General features: G+C 47.4%; 1 protein-coding gene across 1 annotated transcript in view; it reads left to right on the top strand.

The window, feature by feature from the left end:
• The window catches only part of LOC139568468 (regulator of G-protein signaling 11-like), a 102,984-nt gene that overhangs the window by 17,729 nt on the left and 59,944 nt on the right, over positions 1-25,311 (top strand). Inside the window, exons 5-8 of the mRNA XM_071390301.1 lie at positions 5,039-5,090; positions 16,490-16,548; positions 21,425-21,501; positions 21,579-21,660. Of these exons, the coding sequence (XP_071246402.1) occupies positions 5,039-5,090; positions 16,490-16,548; positions 21,425-21,501; positions 21,579-21,660 (270 nt within the window). The remainder of the gene's footprint in view (positions 1-5,038; positions 5,091-16,489; positions 16,549-21,424; positions 21,502-21,578; positions 21,661-25,311) is intronic.

Raw genomic sequence — 25,311 nt, 5'->3', positions numbered from 1 at the left:
AAGTCTCAATTTGGTGTTTGTCCCATTTTGTGAAATCTTGGTTGGTGAGCGGACCCCAGACCTCACAACCATAAAGGGCAATGGGCTCTATAACTGATTCAAGTATTTTTAGCCAGATCCTAATTGGTATGTTGAATTTTATGTTCCTTTTGATGGCGTAGAAGGCCCTTCTTGCCTTGTCTCTCAGATCGTTCACAGCTTTGTGGAAGTTACTTGTGGTGCTGATGTTTAGGCCGAGGTATGTATAGTTTTTTGTGTGCTCTAGGGCAACGGTGTCTAGATGGAATTTGTATTTGTGCTCCTGGCAACTGGACCTTTTTTGAAGCACCATTATTTTTGTCTTACTGGGATTTACTGTCAGGGCCCAGGTCTGACAGAATCTGTGCAGAATATCTAAGTGCTGCTGTAGGCCATTCTTGGTTGGTGACAGAAGCAACAGATCATCAGAAAACAGTAGACATTTGTCTTCAGATTCTAGTCGGGTGAGGCCGGGTGCTGCAGACTGTTCTAGTGGGGTGAGGCCGGGTGCTGCAGACTGTTCTAGTGGGGTGAGGCCGGGTGCTGCAGACTGTTCTAGTGGGGTGAGGCCGGGTGCTGCAGACTGTTCTAGTGCCCTCGCCAATTCATTGATATTTATGTTGAAGAGGGTGGGGCTTAAGCTGCAGCCCTGTCTCACTCCCCGACCCTGTGGGAAGAAACGTGTGTGTTTTTTGCCAATTTTAACCGCACACTTGTTGTTTGTGTACATGGATTTTATACTGTATGTTTTTTCCCCAACACCACTTTCCATCAATTTGTATAGCAGACCGTCATGCCAAATTGAGTCTAATTCTTTTTTGAAATCAACAAAGCATGAGAAGACTTTGCCTTTGTTTTTGTTTGTTTGTCAATTAGGGTGTGCAGGGTAAATACATGGTCTGTCAGACCATAATTTGGTAAAAAGCCAATTTGACATTTGCTCAGTACATTGTTTTCACTGAGGAAATGTACGAGTCTGCTGTTAAGGATAATGCAGTGGATTTTCCCAAGGTTGCTGTTGACGCACATATGGGATCATATTTGTCTCCACTTTTGTGGATTGTGGTGATAAGTCCTTAGTTCCAAATATTGGGGAAGATGCCGAAGCTGAGGACGATGTTAAAGAGTTTTAATATAGCCAATTGGAATTTGTTGTCTGTATATTTGATCATTTCATTAAGGATACCATCAACACCACAGGCCTTTTTGGGTTGGAGGGTTTTTATTTTGTCCTGTAGCTCATTCAATGTAATTGGAGAATGCAGTGGGTTCTGGTAGTCTTTAATAGTTGATTCTAAGATTTGTATTTGATCCTGTATATGTTTTTGCTGTTTGTTCTTTGTTATAGAGCTAAAAAGATTGGAGAAGTGGTTTACCCAGACATCTCCATTTTGGATAGATAGTTCTTTGTGTTGTTGTTTGTTTTCCATTTTCCCAGAAGTGGTTAGAGTCTATGGATTCTTCAATTACATTGAGCTGATTTCTGACGTGCTGTTCCTTCTTTTTCCGTAGTGTATTTCTGTATTGTTTTCGTGATTCACCATAGTGAAGGTGTAGACTCAGGTTTTCTGGGTCTCTATGTTTTTGGTTGCATAGGTTTCTTAATTTCTTTGTTAGGTTTTTGCATTCTTCATCAAACCATATGTCATTGTTGTTCATTTTCTTCGGTTTTCTGTTTGAATTTTTAGATTTGATGGGTTCAGCTGAGAGGTCAAATATACTGTTTAGGTTTTCTACTGCCAAGTTTACACCTTCACTATTACAGTGGAACGTTTTGTCCAGGAAGTTGTCTAAAAGGGATTGAATTTGTTGTTGCCTAATTGTGTTTTGGTAGGTTTCTACACTACTTTCCTTCCATCTATAGCATTTCTTAATATTATTCTGTTCCTTTGGCTTTGATGCCTCATGATTGAGTATTGCTCTGTTCAAGTAGACTGTGATTTTGCTGTGATCTGATAGAAGTGTCAGTGGGTCTGATAGGGGTGTCAGGTCTGATAGGGGTGTCAGTGGACTGACTGTGGTCTGATAGGGGTGTCAGTGGGCTGACTGTGTTCTGATAGGGGTGTCAGTGGACTGACTGTGGTCTGATAGGGGTGTCAGTGGGCTGACTGTGTTCTGATAGGGGTGTCAGTGGACTGACTGTGATCTGATAGGGGTGTCATTGGGCTGACTGTGGTCTGATAGGGGTGTCAGTGGCTGACTGTGGTCTGATAGGGGTGTCAGGTCTGATAGGGGTGTCAGTGGGCTGACTGTGATCTGATAGGGTGGGCTGACTGTGGTCTGATAGGGGTGTCAGTGGACTGACTGTGGTCTGATAGGGGTGTCAGTGGGCTGACTGTGGTCTGATAGGGGTATCAGTGGACTGACTGTGGTCTGATAGGGGTGTCAGTGGACTGACTGTGGTCTGATAGGGGTGTCAGTGGGCTGACTGTGATCTGATAGGGGTGTCAGTGGACTGACTGTGATCTGATAGGGGTATCAGTGGACTGACTGTGGTCTGATAGGGGTGTCAGTGGACTGACTGTGATCTGATAGGGGTGTCAGGTCTGATAGGGGTGTCAGTGGGCTGACTGTGATCTGATAGGGTGGGCTGACTGTGGTCTGATAGGGGTGTCAGTGGACTGACTGTGGTCTGATAGGGGTGTCAGTGGACTGACTGTGGTCTGATAGGGGTGTCAGGTCTGATAGGGGTGTCAGTGGGCTGACTGTGATCTGATAGGGTGGGCTGACTGTGGTCTGATAGGGGTGTCAGTGGACTGACTGTGGTCTGATAGGGGTGTCAGTGGACTGACTGTGGTCTGATAGGGGTGTCAGTGGACTGACTGTGGTCTGATAGGGGTGTCAGTGGACTGACTGTGATCTGATAGGGGTGTCAGTGGACTGACTGTGGTCTGATAGGGGTGTCAGTGGGCTGACTGTGTTCTGATAGGGGTGTCAGTGGACTGACTGTGATCTGATAGGGGTGTCATTGGGCTGACTGTGGTCTGATAGGGGTGTCAGTGGCTGACTGTGGTCTGATAGGGGTGTCAGGTCTGATAGGGGTGTCAGTGGGCTGACTGTGATCTGATAGGGTGGGCTGACTGTGGTCTGATAGGGGTGTCAGTGGACTGACTGTGGTCTGATAGGGGTGTCAGTGGGCTGACTGTGGTCTGATAGGGGTATCAGTGGACTGACTGTGGTCTGATAGGGGTGTCAGTGGACTGACTGTGGTCTGATAGGGGTGTCAGTGGGCTGACTGTGATCTGATAGGGGTGTCAGTGGACTGACTGTGATCTGATAGGGGTATCAGTGGACTGACTGTGGTCTGATAGGGGTGTCAGTGGACTGACTGTGATCTGATAGGGGTGTCAGGTCTGATAGGGGTGTCAGTGGGCTGACTGCGATCTAATAGGGTGGGCTGACTGTGGTCTGATAGGGGTGTCAGTGGACTGACTGTGGTCTGATAGGGGTGTCAGTGGACTGACTGTGGTCTGATAGGGGTGTCAGGTCTGATAGGGGTGTCAGTGGGCTGACTGTGATCTGATAGGGTGGGCTGACTGTGGTCTGATAGGGGTGTCAGTGGACTGACTGTGGTCTGATAGGGGTGTCAGTGGACTGACTGTGGTCTGATAGGGGTGTCAGTGGACTGACTGTGGTCTGATAGGGGTGTCAGTGGACTGACTGTGATCTGATAGGGGTGTCAGTGGACTGACTGTGGTCTGATAGGGGTGTCAGTGGACTGACTGTGGTCTGATAGGGGTGTCAGTGGACTGACTGTGGTCTGATAGGGGTGTCAGTGGACTGACTGTGGTCTGATAGGGGTGTCAGTGGACTGACTGTGATCTGATAGGGGTGTCAGTGGACTGACTGTGATCTGATAGGGGTGTCAGTGGACTGACTGTGGTCTGATAGGGGTGTCAGTGGACTGACTGTGGTCTGATAGGGGTGTCAGTGGACTGACTGTGATCTGATAGGGGTATCAGTGGACTGACTGTGGTCTGATAGGGGTGTCAGTGGACTGACTGTGATCTGATAGGGGTGTCAGTGGACTGACTGTGGTCTGATAGGGGTGTCAGTGGACTGACTGTGGTCTGATAGGGGTGTCAGTGGACTGACTGTGAACGCTCTGAGAGACTCTGGGTTGAGGTCAGTGATAAAGGACTACTGCCAAGAGATGCTATAGGTGAACCTACCATAGGAGGCCCCTCGAAGTCTACCATTGACTATGTACATACCCAGCGTGCGACAGAGCTGTAGAAGTTGTGACCTGTTTTTGTTGGTTATGTTGTCGTAGATGTGTCTAGGTGGCAATATGGAGGAGGGAATTGTGTCACCTGAAGGTAGGTGTTTGTCCTCCTGTGTGCTGAGATTGTCAGGTTCTTGTCCGGTTCTGGAAACAATCATTTCCAGGCCCAGGGACATGTACTAGTCTGTACATGTCCCTGAGCCTGGAAATGATTGATTTCCCCCTCTAGGATGGAGAAGCTGTCTTCATTAAAGTATGGGGATTCTAGTGGGGGGATATAGGTAGCACACAGGAGGACATTTTTCTATGTTGAGATCATTTCCTTTTGGATTTCTAGCCAAATGTAAAATGTTCCTATTTTGATTCATTTAATAGAGTGAGTTAGGTCTGGTCTATACCAAATTAGCATACCCCCTGAGTCCCTTAATAGAGTGAGTTAGGTCTGGTCTATACCAAATTAGCATACCCCCTGAGTCCCTTCCCTGTTTCAACCTGGTAGTTTGGTGGATGGGACTACCAGCTCTCTGTAACCTAGAGGACAACCAGTGGGTCCGTCTCTTCTATACCAGGTTTCTTGTAGGATGACAATGTCTGTATTTCTGATTTCTTTGGTGAAGTCTGGGTTCCTGCTCTTTAGGCCAAAGGTAGATGACCTCAGGCCTTGGATATTCCAGGATGAGATAGTGAAGACTTTAGGTTTCATAAAGTGTCCAATGTTGTTGGTCGTGTGGTTTGGCCTCACGCAGACATCTCCCTCTTTCTGAACATCTCTCTCTCTCTCTCTCTCTCTCTCAGACTCCATACTTCTGGACCAGTAGCCGCTGGCCTGCCTCAGAGCTGGACTATGGTGAGGTTAAGTGTTAAGTGGGAACTGCATCCGCTGATTCTGCCTTGTTTTTTGGCTTCCTCCTCAAAAAATGCTGGCGGCCATGACAGAAGCCAAACGTCAGTTGGCTTGGGGGTGTGGTTTGATGTGGGTGTTTCTTGTGTGTCTCCTTGCCATCACCAAGACACACCCATCTGTCAGAACCTTGCCCACAGCTGTTTCCCCCACTCAATCACAACAAACAACAAGCAGGTTGAGTTCAATAACTACAGGCAGATGTATGTAGATATTCTAAAATAGGTGCTTTGATAACTTTCAAATGTAGTGACAGGTTCACGTAGAATAAACAACTCTTTACATAATACCGTACCGTAGCCTAGTGGTTAGAGCGTTGGGCCAGTAACCAAAAGGTTGCAAGATCGAATCCCTGAGCTGACAAGGTAAAAATCTGTCGTTCTGCCCATGAACAAGGCAGTTAACCCACTGTTCCTAGGCCGTCACTGAAAATAAGAATTTGTTCTTAACTGACTTGCCTAGTTGAAGAAAAAATTTAATAAAATACCATAAAAGCAGTGTTCTGCTAATATAACAATGTGCACCTTTCAATGTCATTCCCAGCCGATACAGATACTGTCATTCCCAGATACAGATACTGTCAGTCCCAGCCGATACAGATACTGTCATTCCCAGATATAGATACTGTCGTTCCCAGCCGATACAGATACTGTCATTCCCAGCCGATACAGATACTGTCATTCCCAGCCGATACAGATACTGTCATTCCCAGATACAGATACTGTCATTCCCAGCCGATACAGATACTGTCATTCCCAGATACAGATACTGTCATTCCCAGATACAGATACTGTCATTCCCAGATATAGATACTGTCATTCCCAGATACAGATACTGTCATTCCCAGATACAGATACTGTCATTCCCAGATACAGATACTGTCATTCCCAGATACAGATACTGTCATTCCCAGCCGATACAGATACTGTCATTCCCAGATACAGATACTGTCATTCCCAGCCGATACAGATATTGTCCTTCCCAGCCGATACAGATACTGTCATTCCCAGCCGATACAGATACTGTCATTCCCAGCCGATACAGATACTGTCATTCCCAGCCGATACAGATACTGTCATTCCCAGATACAGATACTGTCATTCCCAGATACAGATACTGTCATTCCCAGATACAGATACTGTCGTTCCCAGCCGATACAGATACTGTCGTTCCCAGATACAGATACTGTCATTCCCAGCCGATACAGATATTGTCCTTCCCAGCCGATACAGATACTGTCATTCCCAGCCGATACAGATACTGTCATTCCCAGATACAGATACTGTCGTTCCCAGCCGATACAGATACTGTCGTTCCTAGCCGATACAGATACTGTCGTTCCCAGCCGATACAGATACTGTCGTTCCCAGCCGATACAGATACTGTCGTTCCCAGATACAGATACTGTCGTTCCCAGCCGATACAGATACTGTCGTTCCTAGCCGATACAGATACTGTCGTTCCCAGCCGATACAGATATTGTCCTTCCCAGCCGATACAGATACTGTCATTCCCAGCCGATACAGATACTGTCATTCCCAGCCGATACAGATACTGTCATTCCCAGCCGATACAGATACTGTCATTCCCAGATACAGATACTGTCATTCCCAGATACAGATACTGTCATTCCCAGATACAGATACTGTCGTTCCCAGCCGATACAGATACTGTCGTTCCCAGATACAGATACTGTCATTCCCAGCCGATACAGATATTGTCCTTCCCAGCCGATACAGATACTGTCATTCCCAGCCGATACAGATACTGTCATTCCCAGATACAGATACTGTCGTTCCCAGCCGATACAGATACTGTCGTTCCTAGCCGATACAGATACTGTCGTTCCCAGCCGATACAGATACTGTCGTTCCTAGCCGATACAGATACTGTCGTTCCCAGCCGGTACAGATACTGTCGTTCCCAGCCGATACAGATACTGTCGTTCCTAGCCGATACAGATACTTTCGTTCCCAGCCGATACAGATACTGTGCCTATCGGCATGTTGTCTGGTGGTAATGGGTAACATGGTAACATGTCAGAGTGGTCATATCTTCCTGTCTGGTGATATCAGGTAATATTTAAGGGTCTAGCGCCCACTTCACATGTGCCTGTCCTGTGTACCTGGGACAGAACGACCCCTAGTTCGGTGTACCTGGGACAGGACGGCCCATAGTCCCCTGTACCTGGGACAGGACGGCCCCTAGTCCCCTGTACCTGGGACAGGACGGTACCTGGGACAGGAAGGCACCTAGTCCCCTGTACCTGGGACAGGACGGTACCTGGGACAGGACGGCCCCTAGTCCCCTGTACCTGGGACAGGACGGTACCTGGGACAGGACGGCCCCTAGTCCCCTGTACCTGGGACAGGACGGCCCCTGGTCCCCTGTACCTGGGACAGGACGGCCCCTGGTCCCCTGTACCTGGGACAGGACGGTCCCTGGTCCCCTGTACCTGGGACAGGACGGCCCCTAGTCCCCTGTACCTGGGACAGGACGGCCCCTAGTCCCCTGTACCTGGGACAGGACGTCCCCTAGTCCCCTGTACCTGGGACAGGACGGCCCTAGTCCCCTGTACCTGGGACAGGACGGCCCCTAGTCCCCTGTACCTGGGACAGGACGGCCCCTAGTCCCCTGTACCTGGGACAGGACGGCCCCTAGTCCCCTGTACCTGGGACAGGACGGTACCTGGGACAGGACGGCCCCTAGTCCCCTGTACCTGGGACAGGACGGCCCCTAGTCCCCTGTACCTGAGACAGGACGGCCCCTAGTCCCCTGTACCTGGGACAGGACGGCCCCTAGTCCCCTGTACCTGGGACAGGACGGCCCCTAGTCCCCTGTACCTGGGACAGGACGGCCCCTAGTCCCCTGTACCTGGGACAGGACGTCCCCTAGTCCCCTGTACCTGGGACAGGACGGCCCTAGTCCCCTGTACCTGGGACAGGACGGCCCCTAGTCCCCTGTACCTGGGACAGGACGGCCCCTAGTCCCCTGTACCTGGGACAGGACGGCCCCTAGTCCCCTGTACCTGGGACAGGACGGCCCCTAGTCCCCTGTACCTGGGACAGGATGGCCCCTAGTCCCCTGTACCTGGGACAGGATGGTCCCTAGTCCCCTGTACCTGGGACAGGACGGCCCCTAGTCCCCTGTACCTGGGACAGGACGGCCCCTTGTCCCCTGTACCTGGGACAAGAAGGCCCCTAGTCCCCTGTACCTGGGACAGGACGGCCCCTAGTCCCCTGTACCTGGGACAGGACGGCCCCTAGTCCCCTGTACCTGGGACAGGACGGCCCCTAGTCCCCTGTACCTGTGACAGGACGGCCCCTAGTCCCGTGTACCTGGGACAGGACGGCCCCTAGTCCCCTGTACCTGGGACAGGACGGCCCCTAGTCCCCTGTACCTGGGACAGGACGGCCCCTAGTCCCCTGTACCTGGGACAGGACGGCCCCTAGTCCCCTGTACCTGGGACAGGACGGCCCCTAGTCCCCTGTACCTGGGACAGGACGGCCCCTAGTCCCCTGTACCTGGGACAGGACGGCCCCTAGTCCCCTGTACCTGGGACAGGACGGCCCCTAGTCCCCTGTACCAGGGATGAGATTCGGATGGGAGCACAGCGCTTCCTTTAGGTGCCTGAACGCCGCTTCGGTCTCGTCTGACCAGTTCACTGTTTTCGGGAGGTGGGCCCTGGTTAGATCAGTAAGGGGGAGGCTCTAGCTGCAAAGTTGGGGATAAACCGGCTGTAGTATCCAATCCAGCCCCGGGAAGGACTTGACTTGTGTCTTGGTGCGTGGAACGGGCCAGTCACATACCGCGTGGAGCTTCCTCTCCTGGGGCTTGACCTTCCCCCGTCTGATCGAATACACCAGGTACTCCACCTCCTCAAACCCCAGCTTGCATTTCTTGGGGTTCGCTGTCAACCCGGCTTACCTGAGCACGTCCAGCACCACGTGGAGGCACGTCAGGTGCTCTTCTCAACCTTGGATGATGATGTCATCAATATAAACCGCTGCCCACTATTGGTGGGGTCGGAGGACTTGGTCCATCAGGTGCTGGAACGTGGGTGGGTCTCCGTGGAGACTGAATGGGAGGACCCGGTACTGATATACCGGGTATACCCATGCTTCTACACCTGTATTGCTTGCTGTTTGGGGTTTTAGGCTGGGTTTCTGTACAGCACTTTGTGAAATCAGCTGATGTAAGAAGGGCTTTATAAATACATTTGATGAATTTGATAAAAGCCGTCCGGTGTCGAAAACGCTGTCTAATACCCCCCAAACGTTTGACGAGCCCACCTCTCTGCGGGTGAAAGACGGAGGTCCAGATCTGTTCATACCTTGGCCGGATCTCGTTCGGGATGCTGGTTGAAGAGGTGGAATAGCTCCCGGGCAATTCCCTTGGAGACTGCCGCCCATAGGGGCCTCGGGATATCGGGTGGCATAATCTACTATTACCAGGATGTACCAGTGTCCTGGTGCCATGTTTACCAGGATGTACCAGTGTCCTGGTGCCATGTTTACCAGGATGTACCAGTGTCCTGGTGCCATGTTTACCAGGATGTACCAGTGTCCTGGTGCCATGTTTACCAGGATGTACCAGTGTCCTGGTGCCATGTTTACCAGGATGTACCAGTGTCCTGGTGCCATGTTTACCAGGATGTACCAGTGTCCTGGTGCCATGTTTACCAGGGGCCCAACTATGTCCACTGCGATCCGTTCAAATGGCACCCTGATGATCAGTAGCGGGACCAGCGGGTTTGGGAAGTGTGCATTTGGGGCGGTGATTTGACACTCCGGGCAGCTTTGGCAATAGTCTTCCAAGGCCCGCCTCATACCGGGCCAGTGGAACCGGGTGCCGACCTGTTCCCGGGTCTTCTCCATTCCCAGGTGCCCAACAGATGGGTGTGGGCCAGCTGGAGAACAGTTCCCACATTTTATCAGGGCAGCAACAGCACCTCTAACCCTAACCCTGATACTATAGTCTTCCAAGGCCCGCCTCATACCGGGCCAGTGGAACCTGGCGCCAACCTGTTCCCGGGTCTTCTCCATTCCCAGGTGCCCAACAGATGGGTGTGGGCCAGCTGTGTGGGCCAGCTGGAGAACAGTTCCCACGTTTCATCAGGGCAGCAACAGCACCTCTAACCCTAACCCTGATACTATAGTCTTCCAAGGCCCGCCTCATACCGGGCCAGTGGAACCTGGCGCCAACCTGTTCCCACGTTTCGTCAGGGCAGCAACAGCACCTCTCGAAGTTCCCCCTGTTGGTGATATATCTGATACAAAATGCTTGATTTGGAAATGACGGTATGGCCAGTCACTCACCCCCTGAAGTAGCTGGCCATCCACCACTATCACTTGGGCCGCAGCGGCTTTCAAGCTCGGATCCTCCCACTGGGCGGTCCTGAACTGTCCCCTCAGTTGGCCCATGGCCATCCACCACTATCACATCCTCCCACTGGGCGGTGCTGAACTGTCCCCTCAGTTGGCCCATGGCCATCCACCACTATCACATCCTCCCACTGGGCGGTCCTGAACTGTCCCCTCAGTTGGCCCATGGCCATCCACCACTATCACATCCTCCCACTGGGCGGTCCTGAACTGTCCCCTCAGTTGGCCCATGGCCATCCACCACTATCACATCCTCCCACTGGGCGGTCCTGAACTGTCCCCTCAGTTGGCCCATGGCCATCCACCACTATCACATCCTCCCACTGGGCGGTCCTGAACTGTCCCCTCAGTTGGCCCATGGCCATCCACCACTATCACATCCTCCCACTGGGCGGTCCTGAACTGTCCCCTCAGTTGGCCCATGGCCATCCACCACTATCACATCCTCCCACTGGGCGGTGCTGAACTGTCCCCTCAGTTGGCCCATGGCCTCCCACTACTATCACATCCTCCCACTGGGCGGTCCCGAACTGTCCCCTCAGTTGGCCCATGGCCATCCACCACTATCACATCCTCCCACTGGGCGGTGCTGAACTGTCCCCTCAGTTGGCCCATGGCCATCCACCACTATCACATCCTCCCACTGGGCGGTGCTGAACTGTCCCCTCAGTTGGCCCATGGCCTTCCACCACTATCACATCCTCCCACTGGGCGGTGCTGAACTGTCCCCTCAGTTGGCCCATGGCCATCCACCACTATCACATCCTCCCACTGGGGGGTCCTGAACTGTCCCCTCAGTTGGCCCATGGCCATCCACCACTATCACATCCTCCCACTGGGCGGTCCTGAACTGTCCCCTCAGTTGGCCCATGGCCATCCACCACTATCACATCCTCCCACTGGGCGGTCCCGAACTGTCCCCTCAGTTGGCCCATGGCCATCCACCACTATCACATCCTCCCACTGGGCGGTGCTGAACTGTCCCCTCAGTTGGCCCATGGCCATCCACCACTATCACATCCTCCCACTGGGCGGTCCTGAACTGTCCCCTCAGTTGGCCCATGGCCATCCACCACTATCACATCCTCCCACTGGGCGGTGCTGAACTGTCCTCTCAGTTGGCCCATGGCCTCCCACTACTATCACATCCTCCCACTGGGCGGTCCCGAACTGTCCCCTCAGTTGGCCCATGGCCATCCACCACTATCACATCCTCCCACTGGGCGGTGCTGAACTGTCCCCTCAGTTGGCCCATGGCCATCCACCACTATCACATCCTCCCACTGGGCGGTGCTGAACTGTCCCCTCAGTTGGCCCATGGCCTTCCACCACTATCACATCCTCCCACTGGGCGGTGCTGAACTGTCCCCTCAGTTGGCCCATGGCCATCCACCACTATCACATCCTCCCACTGGGGGGTCCTGAACTGTCCCCTCAGTTGGCCCATGGCCATCCACCACTATCACATCCTCCCACTGGGCGGTCCTGAACTGTCCCCTCAGTTGGCCCATGGCCATCCACCACTATCACATCCTCCCACTGGGCGGTGCTGAACTGTCCCCTCAGTTGGCCCATGGCCATCCACCACTATCACATCCTCCCACTGGGCGGTGCTGAACTGTCCCCTCAGTTGGCCCATGGCCATCCACCACTATCACATCCTCCCACTGGGCGGTCCTGAACTGTCCCCTCAGTTGGCCCATGGCCATCCACCACTATCACATCCTCCCACTGGGCGGTCCTGAACTGTCCCCTCAGTTGGCCCATGGCCTTCCACCACTATCACATCCTCCCACTGGGCGGTCCTGAACTGTCCCCTCAGTTGGCCCATGGCCATCCACCACTATCACATCCTCCCACTGGGCGGTGCTGAACTGTCCCCTCAGTTGGCCCATGGCCTCCCACTACTATCACATCCTCCCACTGGGCGGTCCCGAACTGTCCCCTCAGTTGGCCCATGGCCATCCACCACTATCACATCCTCCCAATGGGCGGTGCTGAACTGTCCCCTCAGTTGGCCCATGGCCATCCACCACTATCACATCCTCCCACTGGGCGGTGCTGAACTGTCCCCTCAGTTGGCCCATGGCCTTCCACCACTATCACATCCTCCCACTGGGCGGTGCTGAACTGTCCCCTCAGTTGGCCCATGGCCATCCACCACTATCACATCCTCCCACTGGGCGGTCCTGAACTGTCCCCTCAGTTGGCCCATGGCCATCCACCACTATCACATCCTCCCACTGGGCGGTCCTGAACTGTCCCCTCAGTTGGCCCATGGCCATCCACCACTATCACATCCTCCCACTGGGCGGTCCCGAACTGTCCCCTCAGTTGGCCCATGGCCATCCACCACTATCACATCCTCCCACTGGGCGGTGCTGAACTGTCCCCTCAGTTGGCCCATGGCCATCCACCACTATCTCATCCTCCCACTGGGCGGTCCTGAACTGTCCCCTCAGTTGGCCCATGGCCATCCACCACTATCCCATCCTCCCACTGGGCGGTCCTGAACTGTCCCCTCAGTTGGCCCATGGCCTTCCACCACTATCACATCCTCCCACTGGGCGGTCCTGAACAGTCCCCTCAGTTGGCCCATGGCCATCCACCACTATCACATCCTCCCACTGGGCGGTCCTGAACTGTCCCCTCAGTTGGTCCATGGCCATCCACCACTATCACATCCTCCCACTGGGCGGTGCTGAACTGTCCCCTCAGTTGGCCCATGGCCATCCACCACTATCACATCCTCCCACTGGGCGGTCCTGAACTGTCCCCTCAGTTGGCCCATGGCCATCCACCACTATCACATCCTCCCACTGGGCGGTGCTGAACTGTCCCCTCAGTTGGCCCATGGCCATCCACCACTATCACATCCTCCCACTGGGCGGTCCTGAACTGTCCCCTCAGTTGGCCCATGGCCATCCACCACTATCACATCCTCCCACTGGGCGGTCCTGAACTGTCCCCTCAGTTGGCCCATGGCCATCCACCACTATCACATCCTCCCACTGGGCGGTCCTGAACTGTCCCCTCAGTTGGCCCATGGCCATCCACCACTATCACATCCTCCCACTGGGCGGTCCTGAACTGTCCCCTCAGTTGGTCCATGGCCATCCACCACTATCACATCCTCCCACTGGGCGGTGCTGAACTGTCCCCTCAGTTGGCCCATGGCCATCCACCACTATCACATCCTCCCACTGGGCGGTCCTGAACTGTCCCCTCAGTTGGCCCATGGCCATCCACCACTATCACATCCTCCCACTGGGCGGTGCTGAACTGTCCCCTCAGTTGGCCCATGGCCATCCACCACTATCACATCCTCCCACTGGGCGGTCCTGAACTGTCCCCTCAGTTGGCCCATGGCCATCCACCACTATCACATCCTCCCACTGGGCGGTCCTGAACTGTCCCCTCAGTTGGCCCATGGCCATCCACCACTATCACATCCTCCCACTGGGCGGTCCTGAACTGTCCCCTCAGTTGGCCCATGGCCATCCACCACTATCACATCCTCCCACTGGGCGGTCCTGAACTGTCCCCTCAGTTGGCCCATGGCCATCCACCACTATCACATCCTCCCACTGGGCGGTGCTGAACTGTCCCCTCAGTTGGCCCATGGCCATCCACCACTATCACATCCTCCCACTGGGCGGTCCTGAACTGTCCCCTCAGTTGGCCCATGGCCATCCACCACTATCACATCCTCCCACTGGGCGGTCCTGAACTGTCCCCTCAGTTGGCCCATGGCCATCCACCACTATCACATCCTCCCACTGGGCGGTCCTGAACTGTCCCCTCAGTTGGCCCATGGCCATCCACCACTATCACATCCTCCCACTGGGCGGTCCTGAACTGTCCCCTCAGTTGGCCCATGGCCATCCACCACTATCACATCCTCCCACTGGGCGGTCCCGAACTGTCCCCTCAGTTGGCCCATGGCCATCCACCACTATCACATCCTCCCACTGGGCGGTGCTGAACTGTCCCCTCAGTTGGCCCATGGCCATCCACCACTATCACATCCTCCCACTGGGCGGTCCTGAACTGTCCCCTCAGTTGGCCCATGGCCATCCACCACTATCACATCCTCCCACTGGGCGGTCCTGAACTGTCCCCTCAGTTGGCCCATGGCCTTCCACCACTATCACATCCTCCCACTGGGCGGTCCTGAACTGTCCCCTCAGTTGGCCCATGGCCATCCACCACTATCACATCCTCCCACTGGGCGGTGCTGAACTGTCCCCTCAGTTGGCCCATGGCCATCCACCACTATCACATCCTCCCACTGGGCGGTCCTGAACTGTCCCCTCAGTTGGCCCATGGCCATCCACCACTATCACATCCTCCCACTGGGCGGTCCTGAACTGTCCCCTCAGTTGGCCCATGGCCATCCACCACTATCACATCCTCCCACTGGGCGGTGCTGAACTGTCCCCTCAGTTGGCCCATGGCCATCCACCACTATCACATCCTCCCACTGGGCGGTCCTGAACTGTCCCCTCAGTTGGCCCATGGCCATCCACCACTATCACATCCTCCCACTGGGCGGTCCTGAACTGTCCCCTCAGTTGGCCCATGGCCATCCACCACTATCACATCCTCCCACTGGGCGGTGCTGAACTGTCCCCTCAGTTGGCCCATGGCCATCCACCACTATCACATCCTCCCACTGGGCGGTCCTGAACTGTCCCCTCAGTTGGCCCATGGCCATCCACCACTATCACATCCTCCCACTGGGCGGTCCTGAACTGTCTCCTCAGTTGGCCCATGGCCATCCACCACTATCACATCCTCCCACTGGGCGGTCCTGAACTGTCCCCTCAATTGGCCCATGGCAGGTGTCTCGGCTGGACCCTCGAAATTGATGAGGGAGAGAATGAGCTCCATTGTTTTGGCTGTGTGCTCCTGGGCCGTTGTCCTGTTGGAAGGTCCTGAGCACTCTGGAGCAGGTTTTCATTAAGGATCTCTCTTTACTTTGCTCTGCTCATCTTTCCCTCGATCTTGACTAGTCTCCCAGTCCCTGCTGCTGAAAATTATTGACTGCTACTACTACTACTACTATACTACGACTATAATACAACTACTACTACTACCGATATTACTACTATATTACTACTGGTGGAGGTAGTAATAAGGCATCGATATGAGTCAGAAACATTTTTGTCTCAAAATTGACTACGAAGTGTAAATAGGATAAATATGGGCACAAAGTCAGTATTTTCGAAAATGTAGTTTGGAATCTGAGAGGGTCACAACGAGTAAAATAAGCTACGTTTTGGATTAGAATTATGTAAACAATTCATGCCCCCTTTTTCCAAGCTCAACGTGGAAATCACTCCTCCACCCACTTCCCTTTATTGGATGGCTCTGTTGTTTTATTGCCCCCAATGCTTTCAAAGGATCACGGCCGTTTGAGACTGAAAAGCCCTATACAGATTGACAAGCCCTATACAGATTGGAAAGCCCTATACAGATTGAAAAGCCCTATACAGATTGAAAAGCCCTATACAGATTGAAAAGCCCTATACAGATTGGACGTTTGAGACTGAAAAGCCCTATACAGATTGGAAAGCCCTATACAGATCGGAAAGCCCTATACAGATTGAAACGCCCTATACAGATTGGAAAGCCCTATACAGATTGAAAAGCCCTATACAGATTGAAACGCCCTATACAGATTGGAAAGCCCTATACAGATTGAAAAGCCCTATACAGATTGAAAAGCCCTATACAGATTGAAACGCCCTATACAGATTGAAAAGCCCTATACAGATTGAAAAGCCCTATACAGATTGAAAAGCCCTATACAGATTGAAACGCCCTATACAGATTGAAAAGCCCTATACAGATTGAAAAGCCCTATACAGATTGAAAAGTTGTATGTTGTGACTTCTGTCATTTATTTGACTCCAGTTTGTATGGTGTAAACTGGTCATCTTATCTCTATCTGTCCAGCGATCTATCTGGCTAAGAAGAACATCAGGAAACAGGGGGAGCTGGTGGACTATGAGAAGGTGACTATTCTAACCTCTAATCGTTGCCAAACCTTTACCTTTACCTTTACTAAACCTGTATTAACCCTTTACTAAACCTGTATTAACCCTTTACTATACCTTTACTAAACCTGTATTAACCCTTTACTAAACCTTTACTAAACATGTATTAACCCTTTACTAAACCTTTACTAAACCTGTATTAACCCTTTACTAAACATTTACTAAACCTGTATTAACCCTTTACTAAACCTTTACTAAACCTGTATTAACCCTTTGCTAAACATTTACTAAACGTGTCTTAACCCTTTACTAAACATTTACTATACCTTTACTAAACCTGTATTAACCCTTTACTAAACCTTTACTAAACCTGCATTAACCCTTTACTAAACATTTACTATACCTTTACTAAACCTGTATTAACCCTTTACTAAACCTTTACTAAACATTTACTAAACCTGTATTAACCCTTCCTTTACTAAACCTTTACTAAACCTGTATTAACCCTTTACTAAACATTTACTAAACCTGTATTAACCCCTTACTAAACATTTACTAAACCTGTATTAACCCTTTACTAAACATTTACTAAACCTGTATTAAACCTTTACTAAACCTTTACTAAACCTGTATTAACCCTTTACTAAACATTTACTAAACCTGTATTAACCCTTTACTAAACATTTACTAAACCTGTATTAACCCTTTACTAAACATTTACTAAACCTGTATTAACCCTTTACTAAACCTGTATTAACCCTTTACTAAACATTTACTATACCTTTACTAAACCTGTATTAACCCTTTACTAACCCTTTACTAAACCTGTATTAACCCTTTACTAAACCTTTACTAAACCTGTATTAACCCTTTACTAAACCTGTATTAACCCTTTACTAAACCTTTACTAAACCTGTATTAACCCTTTACTAAACCTTTACTAAACCTGTATTAACCCTTTACTAAACCTTTACTAAACCTGTATTAACCCTTTACTAAACCTTTACTAAACCTGTATTAACCCTTTACTAAACATTTACTATACCTTTACTAAACCTGTATTAACCCTTTACTAAACCATTACTAAACCTGTATTAACCCTTTACTAAACCTTTACTAAACCTGTATTAACCCTTTACTAAACATTTACTATACCTTTACTAAACCTGTATTAACCCTTTACTAAACCTTTACTAAACCTGTATTAACCCTTTACTAAACATTTACTAAACCTGTATTAACCCTTTACTAAACCTCTACTAAACCTGTATTAACCCTTTACTAAACATTTACTAAACCTTTATTAACCCTTTACTAAACATGTACTATACCTGTATTAACCCTTTACTAAACATGTATTAACCCTTAACTAAACCTTTACTAAACCTGTATTAACCCTTTACTAAACATTTACTAAACATGTCTTAACCCTTTACTAAACATTTACTAAACCTGTATTAACCCTTTACTAAACCTTTACTAAACCTGTATTAACCCTTTACTAACCCTTTACTAAACCTGTATTAACCCTTTACTAAACATTTACTAAACCTGTATTAACCCTTTACTAATTATTTACTAAACATTTATTATTCTAACCTACTAACCAAACCTTTACTAAACCTTTTACTAATTAACTAGTCTAACCTACTGACTAAACCTTGACTAAACCTTTACTAAACCTTTACTAATTAACTAGTCTAACCTACTGACTAAACCTTTACTAAACCTTTACTAAACCTTTACTAATTAACTAGTCTAACCTACTGACTAAACCTTTACTAAACATTTACTAAACCTTTACTAAACCTGTATTAACCCTTTACTAAACCTGTATTAACTCTTTACTAAACCTTTACTATACTATCACCCCAATGGTGGAACAAACTCCCTCACGACGCTAGGTCAGCGGAGTCAATCACCACCTTCCGGAGACACCTGAAACCCCACCTCTTTAAGGAATACCTAGGATAGGATAAAGTAATCCTTCTAACCCCCCCCTTAAAAGAGTTAGATGCACTATTGTAAAGTGGTTGTTCCACTGGATATCATAAGGTGAATGCACCAATTTGTAAGTCGCTCTGGATAAGAGCGTCTGCTAAATGACTTAAATGTAAATGTAAATGTACCTGTATTAACCCTTTACTAAACCTGTATTAATCCTTTACAAACTATTCTAACCTACTAACCAAACCTTTACTAAACCTTTACTAAACCTTTACTAATTAACTATTCTAACCTACTGACCAAACCTTGACTAAACCTTTACTAAACCTTTACTAATTAACTAGTCTAACCTACTGACCAAACCTTTACTAAACCTTTTTTTAACACTTTACAAACTATTCCAACCTACGGACCAACCCTTTACTAAACCTGTATTAACCCTTTACTAAACCTTTACTAAACCTTTTTTTAACACTTTACAAACTATTCCAACCTACGGACCAACCCTTTACTAAACCTTTATTAACCCTTTACTAAACCTTTATTAACACTTTACAAACTATTCCAACCTACGGACCAACCCTTTACTAAACCTTTTTTTAACACTTTACAAACTATTCCAACCTACGGACCAACCCTTTACTAAACCTTTTTTTAACACTTTACAAACTATTCCAACCTACGGACCAACCCTTTACTAAACCTGTATTAACCCTTTACTAAACCTTTACTAAACCTTTTTTTAACACTTTACAAACTATTCCAACCTACGGACCAACCCTTTACTAAACCTTTATTAACCCTTTACTAAACTTTTATTAACACTTTACAAACTATTCCAACCTACGGACCAACCCTTTACTAAACCTTTATTAACCCTTTACTAAACCTTTATTAACACTTTACAAACTATTCCAACCTACGGACCAACCCTTTACTAAACCTGTATTAACCCTTTACTAAACCTTTACTAAACCTGTATTAACCATTTACTAAACCTTTATTAATCCTTTAACTAGTCTAACCTACTACCCAAAGTTTTCCTAAACATTTCCTAAACCTTTAGTAAACCTTTCCTATCTACACTATCTGTCTGTCCTTCAGTAGGATCACTAACCCTTCTTCAGTAGGATCACTAACCGTCCTTCAGTAGGATCACTAACCGTCCTTCAGTAGGATCACTAACCGTTCTTCAGTAGGATCACTAACCGTCCTTCAGTAGGATCACTAACCGTCCTTCAGTAGGATCACTAACCGTCCTTCAGTAGGATCACTAACCGCCCTTCAGTAGGATCACTAACCGTCCTTCAGTAGGATCACTAACCGTCCTTCAGTAGGATCACTAACCGTCCTTCGGTAGGATCACTAACCGCGCTTCAGTAGGATCACTAACCGTCCTTCAGTAGGATCACTAACCGTCCTTCAGTAGGATCACTAACCGTCCTTCAGTAGGATCACTAACCGTCCTTCAGTAGGATCACTAACCGTCCTTCAGTAGGATCACTAACCGTCCTTCAGTAGGATCACTAACCGTCCTTCAGTAGGATCACTAACCCTTCTTCAGTAGGATCACTAACCGTTCTTCAGTAGGATCACTAACCGTCCTTCAGTAGGATCACTAACCGTCCTTCAGTAGGATCACTAACCGTCCTTCAGTAGGATCACTAACCGTCCTTCAGTAGGATCACTAACCGTCCTTCAGTAGGATCACTAACCGTCCTTCAGTAGGATCACTAACCGTCCTTCAGTAGGATCACTAACCGTCCTTCAGTAGGATCACTAACCGTCCTTCAGTAGGATCACTAACCGTCCTTCAGTAGGATCACTAACCGTCCTTCAGTAGGATCACTAACCGTCCTTCAGTAGGATCACTAACCGTCCTTCAGTAGGATCACTAACCGTCCTTCAGTAGGATCACTAACCGTCCTTCAGTAGATTCACTAACCGTCCTTCAGTAGGATCACTAACCGTCCTTCAGTAGGATCACTAACCGTCCTTCAGTAGGATCACTAACCGTCCTTCAGTAGAATCACTAACCGTCCTTCAGTAGGATCACTAACCGTCCTTCAGTAGGATCACTAACCGTTCTTCAGTAGGATCACTAACCGTCCTTCAGTAGGATCACTAACCGTCCTTCAGTAGGATCACTAACCGTCCTTCAGTAGGATCACTAACCGTCCTTCAGTAGGATCACTAACCGTCCTTCAGTAGGATCACTAACCGTCCTTCAGTAGGATCACTAACCGTCCTTCAGTAGGATCGCTAACCGTCCTTCAGTAGGATCGCTAACCGTCCTTCAGTAGGATCACTAACCGTCCTTCAGTAGGATCACTAACCGTCCTTCAGTAGGATCACTAACCGTCCTTCAGTAGGATCACTAACCGTTCTTCAGTAGGATCGCTAACCGTCCTTCAGTAGGATCACTAACCGTCCTTCAGTAGGATCACTAACCGTCCTTCAGTAGGATCACTAACCGTCCTTCAGTAGGATCACTAACCGTCCTTCAGTAGGATCACTAACCGTTCTTCAGTAGGATCACTAACCGTTCTTCAGTAGGATCACTAACCGTCCTTCAGTAGGATCACTAACCGTTCTTCAGTAGGATCACTAACCGTTCTTCAGTAGGATCACTAACCGTCCTTCAGTAGGATCACTAACCGTCCTTCACTAGGATCACTAACCGTTCTTCAGTAGGATCACTAACCGTCCTTCAGTAGGATCACTAACCGTCCTTCAGTAGGATCACTAACCGTCCTTCAGTAGGATCACTAACCGTCCTTCAGTAGGATCACTAACCGTCCTTCAGTAGGATCACTAACCGTCCTTCAGTAGGATCACTAACCGTCCTTCAGTAGGATCACTAACCGTCCTTCAGTAGGATCACTAACCGTCCTTCAGTAGGATCACTAACTGTCCTCCTGTCCTTCTCATCCCCTCTCCTCTTCAGGAGAACTACAGCATCCTGCACAAGAGGATTAACCACACCTGGGACTTTGTGGTGATGCAGGCCAGAGAACAGCTCAGGTAACTACACACACACACTCAGACACACACAAACACACACTCACCTCTCTTAACCCTGTGTGTCTCTCTGTGTGCAGGGCCTCTAAGCAGAGAAAGAAGGCTGACCGTATCGTTCTGGAGTGCCAGGAGCAAGCCTACTGGCTGACCAACAAACCATGTGTAAATACTACTACTATACTACTACTACAAGCCTACTGGCTGACCAACAAACCATGTGTAAATATGTCACTATACTACTACTATACTACTACTATATTACTACTATAATACAACTACTACTACAAGCCTACTGGCTGACCAACAAACCATGTGTAAATATGTCACTATACTACTACTACAAGCCTACTGGCTGACCAACAAACCATGTGTAAATATGTCACTATACTACTACTATACTACTACTATATTACTACTATAATACAACTATTACTACAAGCCTACTGGCTGACCAACAAACCATGTGTAAATATGCCACTATACTACTACTATACTACCACTATACTACTACTACAAGCCTACTGGCTGACCAACAAACCATGTGTAAATATGTCACTATACTTCTACTATACTACTACTATAAAACAACTACTACTACAAGCCTACTGGCTGACCAACAAACCATGTGTAAATATGCCACTATATTACTACTAGACTACTACTAGACTACTACTATAATACAACTACTACTACAAGCCTACTGGTTGACCAACAAACCATGTGTAAATATGCCACTATACTACTACTATACTACTACTATATTACTACTATAATACAACTACAAGCCTACTGGTTGACCAACAAACCATGTGTAAATATGCCACTATATTACTACTAGACTACTACTATACTACTACTATAATACAACTACTACTACAAGCCTACTGGTTGACCAACAAACCATGTGTAAATATGCCACTATACTACTACTATACTACTACTGTACTACTACTATAATACAACTATGACTACTATACTACTACTATACTACTACTGTACTACTACTATAATACAACTATGACTACTACTACTACCAATATTACTACTATATTACTACTAGACTACTACTATACTACGACTATAATACAACTATGACTACTACTACTACTACTATACTACTACTAGAAGGCTGACCGTATCGTTCTGGAGTGCCAGGAGCAAGCCTACTGGCTGACCAACAAACCATGTGTAAATATATATTACTACTACTATACTACTACTATATTACTACTATAATACAACTACTACTACAAGCCTACTGGCTGACCAACAAACCATGTGTAAATATATTACTACTATACTACTACTATACTACTACTATAATACAACTACTACTACAAGCCTACTGGCTGACCAACAAACCATGTGTAAATATGCCACTATACTACTACTATACTACTACTAGACTACTACTACAAGCCTACTGGCTGACCAACAAACCATGTGTAAATATATATTACTACTACTACTACTACTACTATAATACAACTACTACTACAAGCCTACTGGTTGACCAACAAACCATGTGTAAATATATATTACTACTACTATACTACTACTATAATACAACTACTACTACAAGCCTACTGGTTGACCAACAAACCATGTGTAAATATGCCACTATACTACTACTATATTACTACTATACTACTACTACAAGCCTACTGGCTGACCAACAAACCATGTGTAAATATGCCACTATACTACTACTATACTACTACTATACTACTACTATAATACAACTACTACTACAAGCCTACTGGTTGACCAACAAACCATGTGTAAATATGCCACTATACTATTACTACAAGCCTACTGGCTGACCAACAAACCATGTGTAAATATGCCACTATACTACTACTATGCTACTACTATAATACAACTACTACTACAAGCCTACTGGTTGACCAACAAACCATGTGTAAATATGCCACTATACTACTACTATACTACTACTAGACTACTACTACAAGCCTACTGGTTGACCAACAAACCATGTGTAAATATGCCACTATACTACTACTATATTACTACTATACTACTACTATAATACAACTACTACTACAAGCCTACTGGCTGACCAACAAACCATGTGTAAATATGCCACTATACTACTACTATACTACTACTATACTACTACTATAATACAACTACTACTACAAGCCTACTGGTTGACCAACAAACCATGTGTAAATATGCCACTATACTACTACTATACTACTACTATACTACTACTATAATACAACTACTACTACAAGCCTACTGGTTGACCAACAAACCATGTGTAAATATGCCACTATACTTCTACTATACTACTACTATAATACAACTACTACTACAAGCCTACTGGCTGACCAACAAACCATGTGTAAATATGCCACTATACTACTACTATATTACTACTATACTACAACTACTACTACTACCGATATTACTACTATATTACTACTATACTACTACTAGACTACTACTACAAGCCTACTGGCTGACCAACAAACCATGTGTAAATATGCCACTATACTACTACTATATTACTACTATACTACTACTATAATACAACTACTACTACAAGCCTACTGGCTGACCAACAAACCATGTGTAAATATGTCACTATACTACTACTATATTACTACTATACTACAACTACTACTACTACCGATATTACTACTATATTACTACTATACTACTACTAGACTACTACTACAAGCCTACTGGCTGACCAACAAACCATGTGTAAATATGCCACTATACTACTACTATATTACTACTATACTACAACTACTACTACTACCGATATTACTACTATACTACTACTAGACTACTACTACAAGCCTACTGGCTGACCAACAAACCATGTGTAAATATGCCACTATACTACTACTATATTACTACTATACTACTACTATAATACAACTACTACTACAAGCCTACTGGCTGACCAACAAACCATGTGTAAATATGTCACTATACTTCTACTATACTACTACTATAATACAACTACTACTACAAGCCTACTGGTTGACCAACAAACCATGTGTAAATATGCCACTATACTTCTACTATACTACTACTATAATACAACTACTACTACAAGCCTACTGGTTGACCAACAAACCATGTGTAAATATGCCACTATACTACTACTATACTACTACTATAATACAACTACTACTACTATTGATATTACTACTATACTACTACTAGTCTACCACTATACTACTACTATAATACAACTACTACTACAAGCCTACTGGCTGACCAACAAACTATGTGTAAATATGCCACTATACTACTACTATATTACTACTATACTACTACTATAATACAACTATGATACTACTAGACTACTACTAGACTACTACTATAATACCACTATGACTACTACTATACTACCACTATAATACAACTATGACTACTACTACCGATATTACTACTATATTACTACTAGACTACTACTATACTACGACTATAATACAACTATGACTACTACTACTACTACTATACTACTACTAGAAGGCTGACCGTATCGTTCTGGAGTGCCAGGAGCAAACCTACTGGCTGACCAACAAACCATGTGTAAATATGCCACTATACTACTACTATACTACTACTATACTACTACTATAATACAACTACTACTACAAGCCTACTGGTTGACCAACAAACCATGTGTAAATATGCCACTATACTACTACTATACTACTACTATACTACTACTATAATACAACTACTACTACAAGCCTACTGGTTGACCAACAAACCATGTGTAAATATGCCACTATACTTCTACTATACTACTACTATAATAAAACT

Source organism: Salvelinus alpinus, chromosome 2 (genome assembly GCF_045679555.1).
Source record: "Salvelinus alpinus chromosome 2, SLU_Salpinus.1, whole genome shotgun sequence".
Lineage (NCBI taxonomy): Eukaryota > Metazoa > Chordata > Actinopteri > Salmoniformes > Salmonidae > Salvelinus > Salvelinus alpinus.
This window is presented reverse-complemented; position numbering and strand designations above follow the sequence as displayed.